The 21029-nt window shown below is 37.3% G+C and overlaps 1 protein-coding gene across 6 annotated transcripts in view; it reads left to right on the top strand.

The window, feature by feature from the left end:
* Positions 1-21029, top strand: part of LOC124615394 (2',5'-phosphodiesterase 12-like) — a 166221-nt gene that overhangs the window by 102999 nt on the left and 42193 nt on the right. For 5 of the 6 annotated variants that reach the window (XR_006979785.1, XM_047143224.1, XM_047143223.1 and 2 more), the window contains 2 exons: positions 7666-7786; positions 15269-15420. Coding sequence is in view for 4 of the 6 variants with exons in the window: in XM_047143224.1 (XP_046999180.1) it covers positions 7666-7786; positions 15269-15420 (273 nt within the window). In the remaining 2 variants the exon portion in view is untranslated. The remainder of the gene's footprint in view (positions 1-7665; positions 7787-15268; positions 15421-21029) is intronic. The other variant, XR_006979786.1, reaches the window with a different exon arrangement.

The following is a 21029-nucleotide window of genomic DNA, read 5'->3' as shown; positions in this document are numbered from 1 at the left end:
ACACACACACACACACACACACACACACACACATTCATCCCAGTTGGTGCGTGGCAATTGCACGAAAAATGAAATCACTGTGCTGCCTCGTCCTCCATACTCTCTGGACTTGGCCCCTGTGGACTTTCCTTTATTTCCAAAGTTGAAGACCTCGTTGAAAGGATGAAGATTTGTGACCACATACGAGATAAAAGAAAATTCGCAGACGGCACTTTGTGTGATCCAAAAAGAGGCATACCAAGACTGCTCCTGAGAGCGGAAAAGGCATTGGGAGCAGAGTATCAATTGAGGAGGAGAGTATTTTGAAGGAGACCATGTGCAATAAGCAAAAGGTAAGTGTAGAAAAAATTTGTGGACAAAGTTGTAGAATTTTAATGTCGGAAATCAGCAAGCTGGAGCATGAGGACCAAATGAACGCATCTCCAGGGCCACACATATGGACTAACAACACTGGAAATCATAAATAACAACAAACTATGATTTAACATCATAGTATTTATGCTACAAAAGTTGTTTTGAAGCTGAAAAAGAAGAGAAAAACGTGACAAAGTGTAATATAGTAACATATTGTAACTACTACATAATACATTTATTATGTGTATAAAATAGGCATGTATTACAGGCCACTGAAGATGCTTCACAAATAAAAGAAGCAAAACACATATGACGAAAAGCAAACTGCCTTTCATTTAGTTGCATAGACAGAACACACCTCCATGAAGAATGTATTAAGTTGCAAATAACTTCTTAAGCATGGAAGGTAGACTGACTATCTGCATCTGAGTTGTCTAAGCAGGCTTCCTCATCCTTTTCTAATTATTTGTGGGATTCTGGCTATTATGCTTAATTTTTGTGCTTGTATATAATTTACAGTAGAAATGTTGAAGGACCCAAAATGTCCAACTTTTTCTGTTAATCGAGTAGCACAATTATTCATACACGAGTAGACTTCAGAGCTAAGACATCTGTTTGTTGGAACGGTTATTTGAAGTTTATCAAATAACTGTGTGTGCACAATCACAGTAAATTGTTCCTAAGAAATTTCAGTCAAAACTTAAGAAAGTTTGCCAAATAGTTATAACTTACAAGAGTTAGAAAAGAAAAATTGATTATAATAGACATCCAACAGTTGTACAAATCAGATTATGTAGTGAAAAGTGCAAATATTTGCACGAAATATTTAACCACTGCTTTAAGTAGGCATTTCAAATGAGAAAAATTTTAAGATGACAATTAGCAGAAACTTAAATTTCCTCCAAAAAGATCAAATGAATGAAAGATATGAAGGTTCTATACATGCTGTTCAGGGTCACCAAACTTAAGTACTCTCTAATAACATACAAAACCTGCTGAAAAATTTATAGGGAATATAAAAAAAAATCAACAAGCAAAGTAATACGCTGATGCAATAAATGAATCCAATAGTGTTATGGGAACAACCTGAAGTGTAGTAAATAACAAATGTGAGAAAAAACAGTATGCAGGTTCCAGTAATGTAGAAATAAGAGAACATGGGATGTTGCTGAGTAAGCCAAAGTGAGACTTAAGTGGAACATTTAAGTAAGGCCTGCAGAGAAGAAATGAATTAATAAAATCACTAACTCATTTAATAACGAGTTCAATTTTTTGCATTGTAATCAACACATAGCTTTCAATCAGTACAACACTGGTTATAGCCATTATGCAAAACTATGATATTCAGGTAGGATTATTTTTGGTGACAAGAATGTTGCTTCTGACAAATTGTAGGAAAAGAAAAATATTTGTTTGAATTTTTATGGAAGCATAAAATGTTTGGAGGTAGTGTACATATACTTGAATTGCAGCCCCAGTTTTCCGTAGCATGACTCCAAAATCTTTTAAGTATGTCAATCACACTTTTTGCTCACTTCACATTGCTGTTGGGAAGAGATTCAAAAGTATTGCTGTTGGGATGAGATTAAGAAGTATGACAATAATCACTGAAGAGCAACACAGCCTGAAGAAAGGATTGCATAGACACTGCAGTTCTTAATGACTAGAGGTAGTTACTTTAATAATTAAGATAACAACAATTATTATTAGACCCTATCAGATCACCCATAACTATTAAGTTTCAATCTTTGAAGCTTCCAAGCAACTAATTATTTCTTTGTTGATTCTTTTTCTTTCTTCATCCACTTTTTTCCTGGTCTGGTAGTGACTTCATTCTCTGGCAGTACTTCCCATTTGCTAATAATTTTTTTGTCTGCGTAAGTTTCTGTCAAAAATGTCTGATGGAGTTGCATGAACCTTTCCTAAATTCTTTCTGGCCTTCTGGTTCCAGGGTACAGTTTTGAATTTTTCTATTTATGTCACAATTTTGTGAGTGGGTGGTGTTGTTGGAAATGCCCATAAAATTTCAGTCTTGTTTTTATTACGTCTGCCGCAAGATTTGGAAGTTTTTTAATTGTTTTTCAAGGTTGTGGTCTGTATCCATCTTCTTTTCTTATGGCACTGAGCATCTTAAAATTTTTAATTCTTCTTTTAGGATATCTTTCAGGCAACCCTTTCTGTCGAGTATAAGCAGTGCACTAGCATACAGGACTTCAGACTTGATGACTATGTTATAGTGCTCATTCTTTATGTGTATGAACAAACATCTTTTGTTATGGATTTTACTGTACTTTTTCTGAGTTTTTGCATCTTAATTTTCTGTGCCATTTTCTCTCCCCCTGTAGTTTCAAGGATTTTGCCTAAGTGCTTGAAGTATGGCATTCTCTCAATGTGACCATATTTTGTGATATGTTTTTGTGTAGGATGCTATGAGCACATGTTCTTGGTCTTTTGGAAGGCTATTTGGAGGCCAGTAGTTGTAGTTGTTATTGTTGCTGTGTGAATTTCTCAGTGCAGTAATAATTCAAATCAGAAATTCCAAGTATCCATTTACTGTTTATGTCCATGACCTGTATCTTCCATATGAAACAGACTTCAGTCAGATTTCTTGGCCCACTTTTTGTTTTAATTAACCTGTGCACCTATGCATTAGCACATTTTCCTTGGTGTATTTCATTACAAAATATTTGGAAATGGATCCAATGCACAGTAAAGGACTTTTGTAGTCAGCTTATATTCTTCTGTCAGCTTTTCTCCATTGTATTGCCTAAGTTTCTTCATATTCTCGTACCAGAAATAGAAGAAACCCTGCTATTGACATATCTCATCCAGTTACCATCCAATGAAGAGTATGAGAAACTAAGACACAGAAGTTCAGAATGTTCAAAATGAACTTTTTTTACCATTCCACAGTCATATTCACTCATCAAACTGAACTCAGTAGCCTGTCAAAGCGTTCAACAGCATAACCCATCCACACATGAGTTTTAATCAATAAAATGCTGTTTGTTGTTTGTTTTCTTAACCAGTGTTTTGTCTTTCAGTCTTTTCTTCATCTTGAGCATGTCTGTGGTGTTGCAGGCAGTAAATATCTGTGCTTTCTTGCATTATTCAGCTTAGTAATCAGTTTATGTAGATTGGATTTCTCTTCAGTTCAGTTCCTTCTGCAGTTGAGAAGTGTTGCATCTGTTTCTATAAACCTGTAGTTGTTCAGTATGTACAAAGCCTGAAACGCATATATGGGCTTGTATGCCAGTTGTTGATAAAAGAAAACTTTCTGTTTGTGTGAAATGAATTGTTTAAAAGATAAAAAGCCTTTCAACTGTTATAAGCCTGCCTTAATCAAAAGTTTTTGTTATTGATAAAAAACATTACGGGACACCTTAAGAGCTTTACAAACAATTTTCCCAATTTGAATAAAATTTCTCTTCTGGTACAGGCAAGCACTGCCAATGAAGTAAAGCGTTCTCAAAAGGAACAAGTTGTCAGAGCATAATTTTTTGAAAACTGAACTGTTCAAAAATACATCTCTGGACAGGCCATGGAATAACAGCAATTAAGTAATAAAGTTTGTCAGATCGCATACTTCCCGCTTTGCCTATCAAGAATTCAAATTATTGCATATTTGCCATTGCGTGTGAATAAAATTCTGATTTCTCAATGGGGCATAGGCACACATCATCATAACATTGAAAAATTTTGCCCAACTCTAAAAGAACACAATCTGTTGCTGATTGCTTTGAAAGTAATTATATTTACCTTCAAACAATGGAAAATCCAGGATGGAATGTAACAATACGAAAGAAGGAAAGTTGCTACTCACCATATAGCGGAGATGCTGAGCCGTGATAGACACAATAAAAAGATTCACACAATCATAGCTTTCAGCCATTAAGGCCTTTGTCAGCAGTACACACACACACACACACACACACACACACACACACACACGCGCGTGCAAGCGCAACTTGCACACACATCTGCAGTCTCAGAGAGCAGTGTAGTTTCAGCTCTCTGGGACTGCAGATGTGTGTGCAAGTTGCGCTTGCGTGCGTGCGTGTGTGTGTGTGTGTGTGTGTGTGTGTGTCTACTGCTGACAAAGGCCTTAATGGGCAAAAGCTATGATTGTGTGAATCTTTTTATTGTGCCTATCACAGCTCAGCATCTTCGCTATATTTACCTTCATTGAGTTATGTATAATGCTCAGTGTACCGATGATGTGTGCCTATGCCCCTACGGAGGAATCAGATGAAGATGAGAAGGATGCATTTTCCTCAAAACTGAAGGAGGAAATTAGCAAAGTTCAAAGGCATGATACAAAAATGATCAGTGGAGATCTGAATGCGAAAACAGGTAAAGAAGAAGTGTATAGAAACATAATAGGAAAAGACAGCTTACATGAAGTCAGTAGTGATAATGGACTGAGACTAATATACTTTGCCAATGGCAAGAAGTTGATAAAAAAACGCACATAGCATCCAAGAACAGATATTAAGAAGTGCACATGGTCATCAACAGATGGTTACAAGAAACCAGATATACATGTAATTATAGATAAATGGCATGCGTCAGACATTATGAAAATCGTTAGCTGTAGAGGGGCAGACAAAGACACAGATCATTACTTGGTGCGGATCAGATATAGACAGAAGATAGATATGGTGAGAAACAAAACAAGTAGGGGAAAAGTGAAACATGATATAGAAGGTCACCAAATGAAAAAAAAAGTAGGGAGAATACAAGAAGAAATTAGAAGAGATTATCAAGATAAGAAGAGCACATGGAAGGAAGGGGACGTGGAAACTAAATGGTGGGCTACTGAAAACAGCTGTTAGTCCGGCCTCAGAAAAAGCACTGAGAAGGGCAGTGAAGTGGTTTGATGAGGATTGCTCACTTTTTTGATGAGGAATGTTCACTGGTAATCCAAGAGAAATGAAGTGAGACAAAGAATGCTGCAAAGGTAAACAGTACCGGCGGAGGAAGAGGAGAAGAGCAGATAAGTTATGTAGGATGAAGAAAAGGCAGTATGAAAGGAGGAAGGCAGTGCAGTTGGATAAAATAAGGGATAATAATGAGATACAAAAGTTCTATGAAAGGTCTAGAGAAATGAAGAGTGGATTCCAACCAAGAACAGTCTTCTACCAGAACAAATACGGAAACCTAATTGGAGATAAAATCAAAGCTTTGGGAAGATGGCAGGGGTATTTTGCTGAGTTACTTGGTAGAAAGGGGTGAGGAAACTAGAAAGGAAACAAAGGAGGAGGAAGAGGAACTGAAGTTGGAGTTGAAATTAGAATCAGAAGTGGAAGAGCAGGAAGTCAAACCACCAGACGTAGAAGAAGTGAAGAATGTAATTAAAAGCTTAAAGAATAATGAAGCAGCAGAAGAAGATGGCATAGAGGCTGAATTATTAAAATTTAGGTGAAAGAAGATGGAAACAGCTGTTAATGATTTAATAAAGGAACTATGGATAAAGGAAGAAATTCCTAAGCATTGGAGCATGGAAATAATCTGCCCATTATGTAAAAAAGATTATAAGGCAGAGTGCACCAATTACCATGGTATTACTCTTTACCAGGTGTGAAAACATACTGGGGGATTCTCAGGCTAGATTTAGGAGACATAGATCCATAATAGACCAGATTTTTTGAGACAAGTGTTAGAGAAATTCTTTGAATATGGCAAGCAACTGCATCAGTTGTACATTAATTTTAAGCAAGCATATAAGAGCCTAGACAAGAATAAGATTCTCCACAGCGTGAAGCCTTTTAAAATCCTGCTAAAGTTGGTAGATTGGCCAAAATTTCCATGAAAGCAACAATATGCAAGGTCGGGATAGAGCAAGATTTGTCAGGAGAGTTCCACGTGGGGAGGGGGCTCCAGCAGGAGACGTGATCAGTGTGGTACTCTTTAACTGAGAACGAGAGACGGCAAATGTCAACAAACCGAGGAGGAACAATATTTAACTTGGCTGTACCATGTGGTGGCATATGCTGTGATGACGAACCATTAATTGCAAGGAAAGGATGATTAAGCAGCATTGGAAGGAGCAGTACAGAATTTAGGACTCTGAAGTTAATATAAGTAAAAAAAAGTATATGATAATGGGAGATCCTGGTGGTGATAGAGGAGAGACTTTAATGGAAATAAATGGGAAAGAGTACCAAAGATCTATAGTAATGTATGGATGGGAAGGCTCGGTGATGACCACAAAAGAGGATGGTTGGTTTTTGAGATGGCAAAGGAAGATTTTGAGAAAGATATTTGGGGTGGTAAAAGAGGAAGGAAGCTGGAGAATAAGGACAATTGCAGAAGTACAGATGTGTTTTGGACAAATGAATATTGCAGTGAAAATCAAGCGAGGAAGATTAACCTGGGTTGGACGTGTTCACAGAATGCCAGAAATTCAAAGTTTTGAGGAAGTGTTTATAGAAAAACCCAAAGGAAGACGGAGAAGAAGAAGAAGACCCTGGAAAAGGTGGGCTGGAGATATGGAGGAGGATCCCAAAGCAATAGGAGTCAGGAACTGCAGAAGGAAAGTGATGGACAGAGAAGAATGGAGGCAAGTGACAAACAGGCTGAGGTTTTACAAGGACTGTACCACTGACCAATAACTAAGTAAGTAAGCATGAATAAAATTAAATTCTTTTACTATAAATATTGTAAAGTCTTGTATTGGGTATATCATGAAAGATGACCATTACCTTGTTGACACTTGTGTACTGAAGTCAAATTGTCAAATGGATGCATAGGTAGGTGAAAATTGCTTTTTCCTCAGCCTGATGTGAGAATAAAGCACACTATTTTCCCAAGAATGTCACCATCTCTTTCTGGCTCTTTGTAATGTGAAGAAATATGAACTAAATCTGTTATAGGACTAATAGAATGGTGTAGTATACTTGCTGACGTCCACAGTACAGGACAGTTACTTCAAAATTCTGTAGAAGAGTCATCACAAATTTTAATAAAAAAAACAGCAACTGTTCATAGACATTCCAACCAAACAATATAAACTCTGAAGAGCTACAGGATGAATGTGGCAGGTATGGCTGTGCATGTTAAGATGTCAACAGCACGCAGGTACGAGTGGCACCTCTAAACACTAGAAACAAAAAATTACATAACACTCAGAGACCAAGCAGGATTACTTAGTACTGTAAGAGAGGCAGGCTAGCACACATTAAGACATCAACAGCCCTAGAGAAAGGTATGGCACTGCATTTTAACATATCAGCAGCAGTCAAAGGATCAGTATTATTAATAAAGTTATTTTTATTAATAACAGAACTGTTTTCATTCCTCTTTTGACAGATGCCAGAAAAGAAAATTGCTACAATTTTGTGTGGTGATTTCAACAGCACACCTGACAGCTGTGTGTATGAACTGATGGTTAACCAGTCTATAGCGGAAAATCATCCTTGCTGGTCAGAAGGTAAACATCATTCATTCGTGTCATGAATACCAGTCATGGGTATCAAATATTTGGATGAATGCTGATTTGTAATTTGTGTGTGTGTGTGTGTGTGTGTGTGTGTGTGTGTGTGTACAGGATAGTGCTGTGTTTATTGTTATTGATGAAGACAGCAATGACAGTTGTTCTTTACCTCTTGATCTATGGCACCAGTAAACTCTATTTACTCAAGAACTAGGAGAGATATGCCTCCTCTCCAAGATTAAGAAATATTTTTAAAAACTTAACTACGTTTCGTGCCTGTCAATATAAAATCTAACAATGGAAAATCCATGATTGAATAACAATAACAATATGAATTAGATGATGGAAAATTTTGAATAAGGAATAGGATATATTGCTACTTACCACATAGAGGAAGTGATGAACAGCAGACAGGCACATTTAAAGTAATTTTAAAAGTAGGCTAAGCTTTAGGACACAGTCTTTCAGATGTAGGAAAAAAAACTATCGCACACATGGTCAGTGTCATTTCCAAGCAAAAACCATAAAAAAAATGTGGAAGTATTTTGAGCAATAGGAGGTATGTATGCAGATGTGTGTTTGGTCAAATTGGGTCCTACTTTGAAAATAATCATCACTAATTGAATAAATTTGGTAAGTGCACAAATTTGCTGCATTTCCCATTCCTTTTGTGTCAGGCCACCTATACTCACTGAATTGATCAATTATGGCAAGACTTGTCTCAAGTTAAAGGCATAGACCAAGATCGGAAGCAGTCACGCCCTTACATGGTGCAACAAATAGTACATTGATATAGTATGGAAAGTCACTGCAGAAAGTAAATAATTTAGGAATGGAGGTAACAACTCACCGAATAGATGAGGCATCGAGTCATCAACAGGCACACCAAAAAGGATGAGAACTTCACTGCCTTTTAGACAAATCCTTGAGGCGGGGGGGGGGGGGGATGAGAGAGAGAGACAGAATGCTCTACATTTAGCCATCTGAATACACAATGCCAGGACTGTAGTTCTGCAGAGACTCTGTAAAGATCAGAAATGAGCTCTGTATACTTGTGTACTTACTTTATACTTGCCAGTGGGTCCTACAATGACATCTCTAAACTTGCAGTCTCCATACTCTCAGAGACTCGACTCACCCATCTCCACTGCTGCTCATTTAATTGAAAACTCATTACTTGGTCTGTTTTCGGGTATTAGTGGACTATACCAGTGTAGAAAGGAGAGCAAATACACTGGATCACTAGTATAACTGAGGACTCCACCACTGTTGCTGCACTTGCATGTAAATAAAAAAGATATTGACCAAATAGAGGAGGCACAATCAAAAAGACTTATAAGCTATAAGCTTTTCAACTAATCTCTTCTTCTTGGTGGGGGTAAGTAGGAGACATAATGGGTATGAGGAGGAGACATGGTATGGGGGGAGGTAGTTATAGTAGGTTAGGGGTGGAGGTAGATGCCGTGCTGCCGGTGGTAGTGTGCAGGGGTATGGTGCAGTCAGGATAGAGCTGTTAGGTGCAGCTTTGGAACTGATGTGCGGAGCATAGACACACATAACAGAAGAAGTACTCACACTAGCTTTCAAGCCCTTGCTCTTTTTCTAGCACAAGAACACACACAACCCCACAGACAGTATTTATGTATGTACGTAAAGGTATAGGTGTAGGCATAGGTATGAGGGTGGGTGTCCCTCTTAAGTTGTCAGTCATGTTTTCTCTGGTGTTTCAGCAGGTATTTGTAATTTCACTTTTGCAATGTAGAGCTGAAGTCAGCCCAAACAAATACTGGTCACCGTATCTTTCATGTGAAGCCCAGCATCAGTGGAAAGTGTCTATTTGTTTCTCATTACAAAAGAAAATATTTTTAAAGTGAAAACTCACATTGAATTTCGATAGAGCAGTCCCAAATTAGTCTAGAGTGATATTGTTTTATTAATATGTATTAATGGGAACATGAAACCATAATGAATAATCAGTACTACAACAGTGACTGAGTAGTGCTGCTGAGTGGCGGTAGCCGTCAACATGGGCGAGGGTGGCATGAGAGTCACTGTTGGTGTTTTATCATGTTTTATTGTTCCTGTTAATATGTACTGACAAAACAAATATTGCCCTAAACTGACTTAGGACTAGATGGGCACATAAAATTTCACTTTAAATTTAATGTAATATTTATTTATTTTTTGTAATGGGGAAACAAACCAAAGCTTTTTGTCAATGCTGGATGTCACATGAAAGACATAATGAGCAGTATTTGTTTGGGCTGACTCGAACTACACATTGCAAAAACAAAATTTCAGGTATCTACCAAAACACCAGACAAAATATCCCTTTCAAGGGACAAAACTTTTTTGAAAATTGCTGTAAATTTATTTTAATAATTAATCTATATCCAGAGAATGTCTAAGAATTGCATTTGCATGAAGCATTTTTGACATATTACTGAGTCCATGACAACAGTACTAGAAAGCAGGACATAAGGACGAAGTCTATTCTGTAAATTACTAAAATAAATTTACAGTAGTTTTTGAAAAAGACAGTGATGTTCTGTGCCCTATTTTTGTTTAATGCAGCACAGTATGTTTTCTCATAGTGGAGGTTGAATAAACAAGAGTAGAACTATTTTGTTGGCATCAGATGAGCTTTGTTAATATTTCATTTAAACTGTGGGTTATAGCATTGAACTTCACTCTTCCTCATATGAGCACATTCCTCTTATGAGCACATTTGCAATTGTATACACTATACCACTTAATATATGTCTTATGCCTTCCACAGTCTCATAAAACACAGCTTCATTAGAGGCCATCTGATCCTGACAGTCACTCATTTTTGACTCGTCAGTGCTACTTTACAATAGGAAGTTCATGCACTCAACTTCCGTTTTAAGTCTTGACTAATCTTGCACTCCAACATACTTTAGTTAGAGAGAACAAGTCGACAAGTAGGAAGAAACTGTAGTGCTGCTGTTTTCAGAGCCATCATACTCACATAATTGTATTAGGAATGCAGGAAGCTGCTATATCACTGACTTAAAAGTGGTTCCTTGATTTCTGGTGTGTGCAACCCTTAACACTAGACTCATACTCACTCTGTTTCTGATCTCTGGTACTGTGGGGTGTGGGGCTGTATCTGGTGATGAGAGGGAGAAAATAGGTGGAGAGTGGGTAGGAAGGTTGGGGAAGGGTGATTGACAGCTCAGAGGAAGACAGCATGTGTGCAAGATAGGCGTGCGGTAGGGAGAGGCACTAGATGCATGGGACAGGAATGTTACACATTGGCATTGGAGCTGGTGAGTTTGTGCAGTGCACAATGATGATGACAATGATGTGGGGAAGTAGACTTGAAGGGGATGACAGAGCGAGGAAAGAGAGACAGTTGAGAAGATGGAATGGGTGCAGAGGGTTAGTGAAGAGTTGGGCCTGGAGGATTTCATTAATGAAGAGTGGGTTGCAAGGATAACTCACATCTGCATAGATCAAAAAAGCTGGTGGGGAGGGGGAGGAGGGTTCGGGGAAGGGGCGGGGGGATCGAGAAGGCATGGGTTATGAAGCAACTATTGTTATAGAGCATGTTGTGCTCAGCAGTGTGTTGGGCCAGTAGGTGGTCATCTATGCTCTTGGTCACAATTTGGTGGTGGCCATTCATTCTGGTGGAGAGTGATTCATGGTCATGCCCACATAAAATGCTGTGCATAAATTCGAGCAGAGCTGGTATATGACATCGCTGGTTTCAAAGGGGGCCCTTCCTGTAATGGAATGGGAACAGCTTGTGACAGGACTGGAGTTGGATGGGGTGGGTGGATGACTCAGGCAGGCCTTGCAACCGGGCCTTCCACTGAGATATGTCCCATCTGGTAAGGGGCAGGAAGTAGAGTGTCATAGAAATGGACCAGAATTTTTTCTCCTCATCGCAGATAAGGGTCCAAGGTTGACCAGACTATGTGGGAGCAATTTTTTTGAGTGGAAGGATGACAGCTACCAAAATGCTCATACTCTTGATGGACAGTGATCTTGATCTGGACAGATGTAGGGATGGAGCAATCAAGAGGGGTGGAGATCTTTTTTTGCACAGGTAACATGGACAGAGGAGGATCAGAGAAAGCAAATGAAAGATATGGTATTTTAGATGGGGAGAAATGAGGACAATGTGTGTTGGCCAAGGGCTCAGATCATGAAAATAACATCAGTGTACCTGAACCAGACAGTGGGTGGAATAGGAGGGTACCATGTAGGTGGCCTTAGCCATACCACAGATTTGCGTATACATCTTCCACTCAAAGGAGAAGTAGTTAGGTGTGAAGATGTAATTTGTATGATGTATAAGGAATCAGGTGGTAGATTTGGAGTCTGAAGGAGGTTGGTAGAGATAGATAGTGTTCGGCAGCAACAAGACAGTGGACATGGGTAATATTGGTGTACAGGTACGTGGCATCAATGGTGACAAGTAAGGATCCAGGTGGTAATGGGTTGGAGATGGTCAAGTGTTGAAGAAGAACGTGGTTCATATTTTTATTAGCAATTAGTATGAGGTGGATATTCTTTCAGTAGGAGCACAGTAACCAGCTACAATGTGATGCCCAGCATTGTTAGTTTTATGGATTTTGGGAAGATTGTAGAAGGCGTGTGTGCAGTTGGTCATTGAGACGAGAAGGGAGATGGATTCAGTGGTAAGTTTCATGATGGGTCTAAGGATTTGAGTAAGCATTGGAGATTGTTAGGCTTCTAGAATGGGCTTGTTGGTGGAAGAGTCAGACAGGTGACATATGTTACTTTTTTTGTGTTTTATTTGTCCATCGAGAGCCACCCTATATACTTTTGATATACAGGGTGTTACAAAAAGGTATGGCCAAACTTTCAGGAAACATTCCTCACACACAAAGAAAGAAAATATGTTATGTGGACATGTGTCCGGAAATGCTTACTTTCCATGTTAGAGCTCATTTTATTACTTCTCTTCAAATCACATTAATCATGGAATGGAAACATACAGCAACAGAACGTACCAGCGTGACTTCAAACACTTTGTTACAGGAAATGTTCAAAATGTCCTCCGTTAGTGAGGATACATGCATCCACCCTCCGTCGCATGGAATCCCTGATGCGCTGATGCAGCCCTGGAGAATGGCGTATTGTATCACAGCCGTCCACAATACGAGCACGAAGAGTCTCTACATTTGGTACCGGGGTTGCGTAGACAAGAGCTTTCAAATGCCCCCATAAATGAAAGTCAAGAGGGTTGAGGTCAGGAGAGCGTGGAGGCCATGGAATTGGTCCGCCTCTACCAATCCATCGGTCACAGAATCTGTTGTTGAGAAGCGTACGAGCACTTCGACTGAAATGAAATGTGCAGGAGCTCCAGCGTGCATGAACCACATGTTGTGTCATACTTGTAAAGGCACATATTCTAGCAGCACAGGTAGAGTATCCCGTATGAAATCATGATAACTTGCTCCATTGAGCGTAGGTGGAAGAACATGGGGCCCAAACTAAAATGAGCTCTAACATGGAAATTAAGCGTTTCCGGACACATGTCCACATAACATCTTTTCTTTATTTGTGTGTGAGGAATGGTTCCTGAAAGTTTAGCCGTACCTTTTTGTAACACTCTGTAGATAGTAATAAGTGAATCATATATTAAACCATTAGATATGATTAGAATGTCTAATAATTGTATCATGAATAAAAAGAAAAAACACAGAATATCTATAAATCTTGAATACGGGGTAGTAAGGGAATTAGATCCCACATCTTTAAATTACTAAATGTTAAATTTAATATTACCATAGGAAAATGTGTAATATAGCACATTTTGTGACAACTGTTCATATCAAACTCCCATGAATGATGCTTGTATCCTGCTGAATGAGTGACATAAATTACCAGTTGTTAATATAAAAAATGAGTAAGCATGCACCACATCACAGAGAAATGTTTGACATTATATTGAATGACTGGGAGAGTTTGGACGTACCATGAGACTATCCACGAATGATGCTGTTTGTCACAGGAAGGCTGCACAGTTAGAGGACTGTAACAATGATTGGCGCAGGGACTGACAGTTAACCCTAAATGTAAATAAATGGCATGTTTTGCATAGGTGAAGAGGTAATTGATGACAAATTACGGAAACAGTAACTATCTTAAAATATTTAGGAGTAACCATTTGAAGTGACGTAAAGTGGAATGATCGCATAAAACAAGTAGTAGGTAAAGAAGATGTCAGGCTGAGGTTCATTGGGAGAATAATTCGTTGGGAGAATCATAAGGAAGTGTAATTCATCCACAAAAAAAGTAGATTACAATAAACTCATTCAACCAATTCTTGGCTATTGTTCATTAGTCATCTGGGAGCTTTATGAAGTGGGATAAATAGAAGAGAGAGAGAGAGAGATAATTCAGTGAAAAAAGACACATTTCATTAAGAGATCATTGATTTGGTGCAAGAGCATTACAGAGATGGTCAGCAAACTCCAGTATCATAAGCTTCAAGAGGGAAAACGTACATGACAGGTTTATTTTTGAAATTTTGCGAGCATGTGTTCCAGGAACAGTCAAGCAACATGTTACTTCCTCCCATTTACATCTCATGGAATGACCACAATGGGGAAAAAAAACAGGAATGAAAGAGGACATACAGAGCTTTACTGATAATCATTTTTCTCACATGCTGTTCCTGAATGGAACAGGGAAGGACAGAAAAGACTGGTAATGGAAGTGCCCTCTGTCACACAACATAAGTTAGCTTTCGGAGTCTAGATGTAGGTGTCTTTTCCCTCTCAGCTGTCAAATTGTCCCCTATTATCACCTCAACAGTTAAATTTTCTTTGGTATTTCAATGGGAATAAGAAGTGAAAACATAGTATTTTGTGAGGAATACATGTTTTACCTACTGTGGAACATAAATTTGAGACATTCAAACAAAAACAAATGGTCTCACAGTGTGATTACATATAATTCCCTATCTCCTGCATTCACTTCTAATACAAGGTACTCCTTATTACTAGATGCTTAATGATTATAAATACTGTTTGTAATTAGTTCATTTCTGGTCATACATCAAATTTGAATCTCCCTTTCATTTTCAGTCAGAAATATATAGACTTCTGGGAACTGTGCATATCTGTAAGTAACTACACTTTGTATGAGAAGACCAGATAGCATTAATGACTCACAGTGTGCAGACATATATGAGGTTATTTTTGAAAGGAGTACTTTGTGTGCGTGAAAAGTCATAATAATTTTTGTGCAATTGAGTTACAAACTGCTTATTAAAAGCCCAGCAACATAATCCTTTGAAACTGTTATTTGGTAGGTAGAGATTATTATAAAAAAATTTCAAACTTGATGTCTAATTGGTAACTGTGGTTACAGTAAGCCAATGTCAATTTTCATTATACATGCTCTGATGTCTGTAATCAGAAATTATTTCTCATATTCAATATTTATTCAGTAATAACACATTTCATTATTTTACAGAAGAAAATAAAGACATAAAAGGCATAAATTTATCACACAATTTCAATTTTGGAAGTGCTTATGGGACTCCAGACTTCACAAATTATACCCATGACTTCATTGGTTGTTTAGATTATATATTTCACCAGAAAGATGCTTTACAGATTTTGCAGGTAAGATCATGTATGAATGGTAGTGAAGTCCTAACATGTTGTGAAAGGCTAAATTTTTTTCTTAATAACCTTGTGGTGATATAGAAAGAAAATGATAAAAATATTCCATAGAATCTTCTGAGCAAGATGACATTATAGTAAGTCTTCTAAAATCTTTAGTCTTCCTCTTCTTGTTTTCCACAAATTTTTCATTTCTTTAAAGATACATGTGCAAATGCTTCTTTAATAATGTAAGTACAGTTCCCCGAGACATAAGTTAAAGGAATAAATTAATAATGCCTGTTACTGTAAAACACATGAGAGAGGTAGCAAGAACTCATTTCCAGTCTTTTGCATTTCATCTTAGTGCTCTGTTTATCCTGTGTCTGCACTTGTTTCCCATTGGTTTATCCTTGCTACAGGTATAGTTTTATCACATTTTACTGTAACGTAGCCTACTTTTAGCAGATAGAATTTAAATTCAGAATACAATAAAATGACTTTTTAATGGGTGATTGTTTGTGCACCATTATACTTTGTGATAGCCAGTTTAGAACTTTTAAATAGCTAACAATGTAATAAATAACTTCAGTTGTTGCAGTTATGACTTCCTTTGCACAATATGTGGTTTGTTTGTGGATACAGGAGGGATGAACAGATACCATTCATGAACAGAGAATTCAGATATTAATTTATTTTACATATGATATCAAATGTTAAAAGTAATACATAATTTTTGTTGCTGTAGGGGCAACATAATTTAAATGTAGAAAGATATACAGATACAAGACATTTATAAATCTGTGACTCTTCAGTACAATGTCTGTTAAGACATTGGTGACAATGAAAGTCCATAAATGTTATTCAACAGGCAAACACACAAAAAGGAGTCAGTGTATGAATGTTCAAACTTAAGTACATCTGCTGCTGGAGCTCTGGAGAGGAGATGCTCGCATCTAATTCACAGCACCATAATTGCTTGTAGAATTGCCCTCATGCCATGGTGGTGGCTCAGGGAAACATGATGGCATTACTAGTGATGTGCGTATTTGAAAGTGCAGCTGACTGGATAACAGCCAGTACAACAGTTGCCAGCTATTGAAGATAACAGTAACAATGTACTGATCTTGACATGCTTGATACTGAACTTGTTTGAAGACAGTGTTCGATTGTGTATGGAAATTGAGACAGTTTCCAGACTAGATTTGTTAGTTATTATGTAGCCCCATGGAATTTTTTAAAGAAGAGGTTTCATCTCTTTACCTTGTATTTCAAAATGTATATAATAATTCAGAGGTTGGCATCACAATCCTCTCAGAAAATCTTTATGCTTTGGACACTTTCTAAGTTATATTCAATTTAGGTCTGGAAACCCGTAGTGAAAATGCTGTAATCTTTATCATTTTTTGTGATAATATTCGGCTCTTGTGGAATTCACAGTCTAGGAGCTGATTTAAAGAAATCACAGTAATTGTCATTTTAAATATTTTTTGAACCTCTTATTTGTAGAACATGCTGTGCCATACATAAAAAGATAGTGAAATTTGCGAATTATTTGTTGATCTGAAGCATGCATTACAAATGACATTTTGTTGTTCACCATGACCTGCACCAAAAGTGTTTATTTGTCAGACCAATATTCGGGCATATAGTTGATTATCAGTGACATAAATTGTGCATGCCTTCATCAATAGATGCACCTGTTAGGTGTAAAATCTTTATTTTTATTGTAAATGGTGCAAATCTCTGCAGTATACAGATTATTTCCTGAACTTATTACGTAACTGTAAAATGCTAAACACGGTGAAACTGACCATCTCTTTAACATATGTGTAGACACAATAACTATACATTTTCTTCTGTCACTTGTGTGTGAAGTGCAGTGTCAATTGACTCAGCCATTCTTCTGGGCCATATCAGACACTTCTGTTGCAGTAAGAAAACAAGTAAATACTGTTAAGTGCAGCTTGTAGTGTACAACAAGATGTCCTTTATCAAATACATACAAGCTGTGGAGCACCCAGTGTACAAGATTCTTCAATAAAGAATGTATGTAATGAGAAATTATTACATTCTAATTGTCATATTTTCCTAATACATGAAATTCCTTAATGAAACATCACAATCACTTCATAATTTAATGAAATTCCTATGAATTTTCAAATGTCTTTGATCTAAACAATTAAAGGTGGTATAATTGTACAAAAAGTAATTTTTGTAGTTCAGAATTTTTCTTCCAAAATGTGAATATATTAAGTTTTTGGTCCTGTCTTGAAGCAAGGAAGGAAGAAAGGAAGATTAGGGCTTAGCACCACATCAACAATGAGATCGTTGAAAATGGAGGAGGGAAATTGATTGTGTCCTTTTCAAAGAAACTATCTCAAAATTTGGCTTAAGTAATTGAAAGAAACAATAGAAAACCAAAATCTTGGTAGCCAGACAGAGTCTGAACTGCTGTCTTCATGAATATGAGTCCAGTATCTTGGCAGCTCCTAAAGCACCATAGAGAAATGCTGATGATTTTATGTTGTGTTAATCCTAAGAGGACTTAGTTCCACTTCGTAATTTAACATTGAAATAAGAGAATTGTCAAGACTATTTATTAAAATGTGTATGCATCTTAAGCCTGCAAATACAGTTTTTCAGTATTTTTATGTAATAAATAAGGCTGTATATTTGCAGGTAGCCTTTTTTGAAGTCTCCATCTTAGTTAAATGTTTTATTATATTTTTGTGAAGCTAATTGTAGTATCTGTGTAATATTAAATAATTCTCCCTCATTCTTTTAGATGATGGCTTGCTGTAGATGGGTATTTTCCAAATCTTACAGGATCACACTTCAGAGTTAGGATTTACTCATTGCAAAAACAAAGTCCATCATTCTCAAAAGGGTGCATTTTTTACCTAAAAGCCAGCCATTCACTGCCAGGGCAAATAATTTTTCTCATTTTCATCATATATTCATATTTGTTCTAATCCTTTTATAATGTATTTGTTAGTGTACACATACCTCTATGCTTTGTAAATCCCTATTCTCGTCATAGGTCCTCCAACCCATCTCGTTGTGCAAGCTGGCTTGTGCTCATGCCTCAGAAATAACAACCATTTGGCTCATGATTTGGAAAGGGCAGGGGAGGGGACGTGAGAAAGAATTGGAACAAAGCAGCAGTGAGCAAATAGTTGGCTCACAGTGAATAATGGGAGGGGATAGGAGGGAAGGGAAGGAAGAACTGGAACAAGGCAGCTCAGCATGAGAAACGTTGTCAACAAATTTATTTTACAGCTGCCAGTGGAGATGTATTGTTCCATGATGCCTAATTAATGAATTTAATACAAAATTTATTTCCTAAAACTGTTGCAGTGATGATAAATGACAATGAAATGAAACTCACATTTCATTTAATTGATGAGGCAAAGAATTGGGACAGCCTAGTACAAAACATGATGTTTGTTGTGATTGGTGCAGCCTTATGATGAATGTCTTTTTCGGTCAAAGTTTAAATCAAAGTCAAAATGTATTTCATGACTATTTTATTCACACATTAAACATAGAAACAATGCATGTCAATGAGTACTACTTATTTTGCTTTTAAAGCATCAATGTCTGTTAACAGTTTCTGAGCAGTGCTAAGTGAAAGATAAGCTTTTAAATTGAAGTCTGTCAGTGAGTTTCTGTGGTTAGATTTCATTCTCTTGCCTGCAGAGAAAAGTTGCTCACACAGACATGTAGGTCCAGACATATATATAATCATAGCTGCAAACTTATGATGTTGTGGAAATTTATGTTGAGGAAAATTTTTTACAGGTCTACAAAACATATTTTATTTTGAAACTTATTACTCAACTTGCTGCCACACTGCAGATCTTTAAGTTCTAACTTTAACAATGTTATGAAAACGATAGTTGCAACTCACCATATAGCCGAGATGCTAAGCCACAGGTGGGCACAATAAAAAGACTGTCAGAAAGAGAGCTTTTGGCCAACAAGGCCTTTATCGAAAATAGACAACATACACACACTCATGCAAATGCAACTGACACACATATGACCACTGCCTCTGGCAGCTGAATCCAGACTATGAGTTCTAACTTTAGTTAGGCATCCTGCACTGGTGCTTTATGAATTGATTTTTGTGTGTCTGACCCTGACTTTGAAGTTCCCAACCTGGTCACAATGCTACTTTTCATCTATTTTAAAACAGTTACTCTCCACTTTAAACACTTTGCCATTAAAAATACATGCTTGCATTTCAAACCATGGAGACCTTAACATACTGTCACTACTCTGAAGACAATACAAAGTCTGCAGTTCCCTTGCTTACATAATGATGTCCGACAGTCACATTGTACTGTGAGTGTTCACTGCTCAGGCAGCAAGTGACCATGAGTGCTTGAGCTCACGTAGCCATCTCCTGAACAGGCCTGCTCTAACCTCCTGTTTTCTTACTGGTCTCCGTCTATCTAGCTCCCTCCTCCACAGTTCACTGCCCTCTGGTGGGGTAGTGTGTTATAATAATAATAATAATAATAATAATAATTATTATTATTATTATTATACTATAGCAATCTTTATAATAATAATAATTATTATTATTATACTATAGCAATCTTTATTTGTCCATAATGGCTTTACAGTAGTGAACGTCACCAGTTTCTACACATTTACTAAAATATCACGTCATACATATAAATAATATATACACCAAGTAGCACATTATATACTGTTATATAAACATTTACCCATTAATATACTGAGGTATACAAAGCTAGAATTAATTTCTTGTAATATGGGTCCACATCTCCTACAAAATTTTCAAATGAAGTCATCTTACTTTCAGCTGTTAGTTTTTTGATTACGATTGCAATTTTGGTATTGTGCCATTTTCAAGTACCTACAAAACATAATACAACATAATGAGAACAATGTAAAGTGGGAATAACAGTATTTACAGCCAATTTCTGTAGCTTGTTGACATTCGTATATTTACAAGATTTTGACATATAGGTTCACAGGTTTACATCAGGCAGGGATAACAATATAACATGCATGTCATTTATACTGTTCTTATTATGCTGTATTATATTTTGCAGATGCTTGAAAATGGGATAATGTCAAATGTGTAATTGTAAAATAAAACACTAACAGCTGATGACTTAATTTAGACAACTAGAATTGTCGACGGTGGAGCTCAGAAATCCTTGAGCGAGTATAAACTTTTTCAATAACAACTGTTTCAATTTGCCTTTAAAAAGTCTTCCAAGGAGTTGCTTTATATTATTTTGCAACCTATTATAGAATCTGTGCCTATATCTGTGGAGATGTATCACCTTGCTCAAAAGGTGCCTCATCTCTCCTGCTGTGGTCCCAACCCCACACCTGTCCTCTTGCCACCCATTTCCCCCATCTCTCTCTCTCTCCCTCTCTCTCTCTCTCTCTCTCTCTCTCTCTCTCTCTCCCTCCCTCTCCTCTCTCTCTCTCTCTCTCTCTCTCACACACACACACACACACACACACACACACACAGAAAAGTCACCCAGAACCCTGGGTCAGGGGAGACTTAATGGACAGGATGAGAAGGAAAGAGTGATTGTTTGGGACTGCACTGGACAGGATTTGAAAACCTGAGAGCT

The sequence above is a fragment of the Schistocerca americana genome, chromosome 5 (genome assembly GCF_021461395.2).
Source record: "Schistocerca americana isolate TAMUIC-IGC-003095 chromosome 5, iqSchAmer2.1, whole genome shotgun sequence".
NCBI lineage: Eukaryota > Metazoa > Arthropoda > Insecta > Orthoptera > Acrididae > Schistocerca > Schistocerca americana.
Note: the sequence above shows the minus strand (reverse complement) of the source record. Positions and strands in the feature narration are given on the sequence as shown.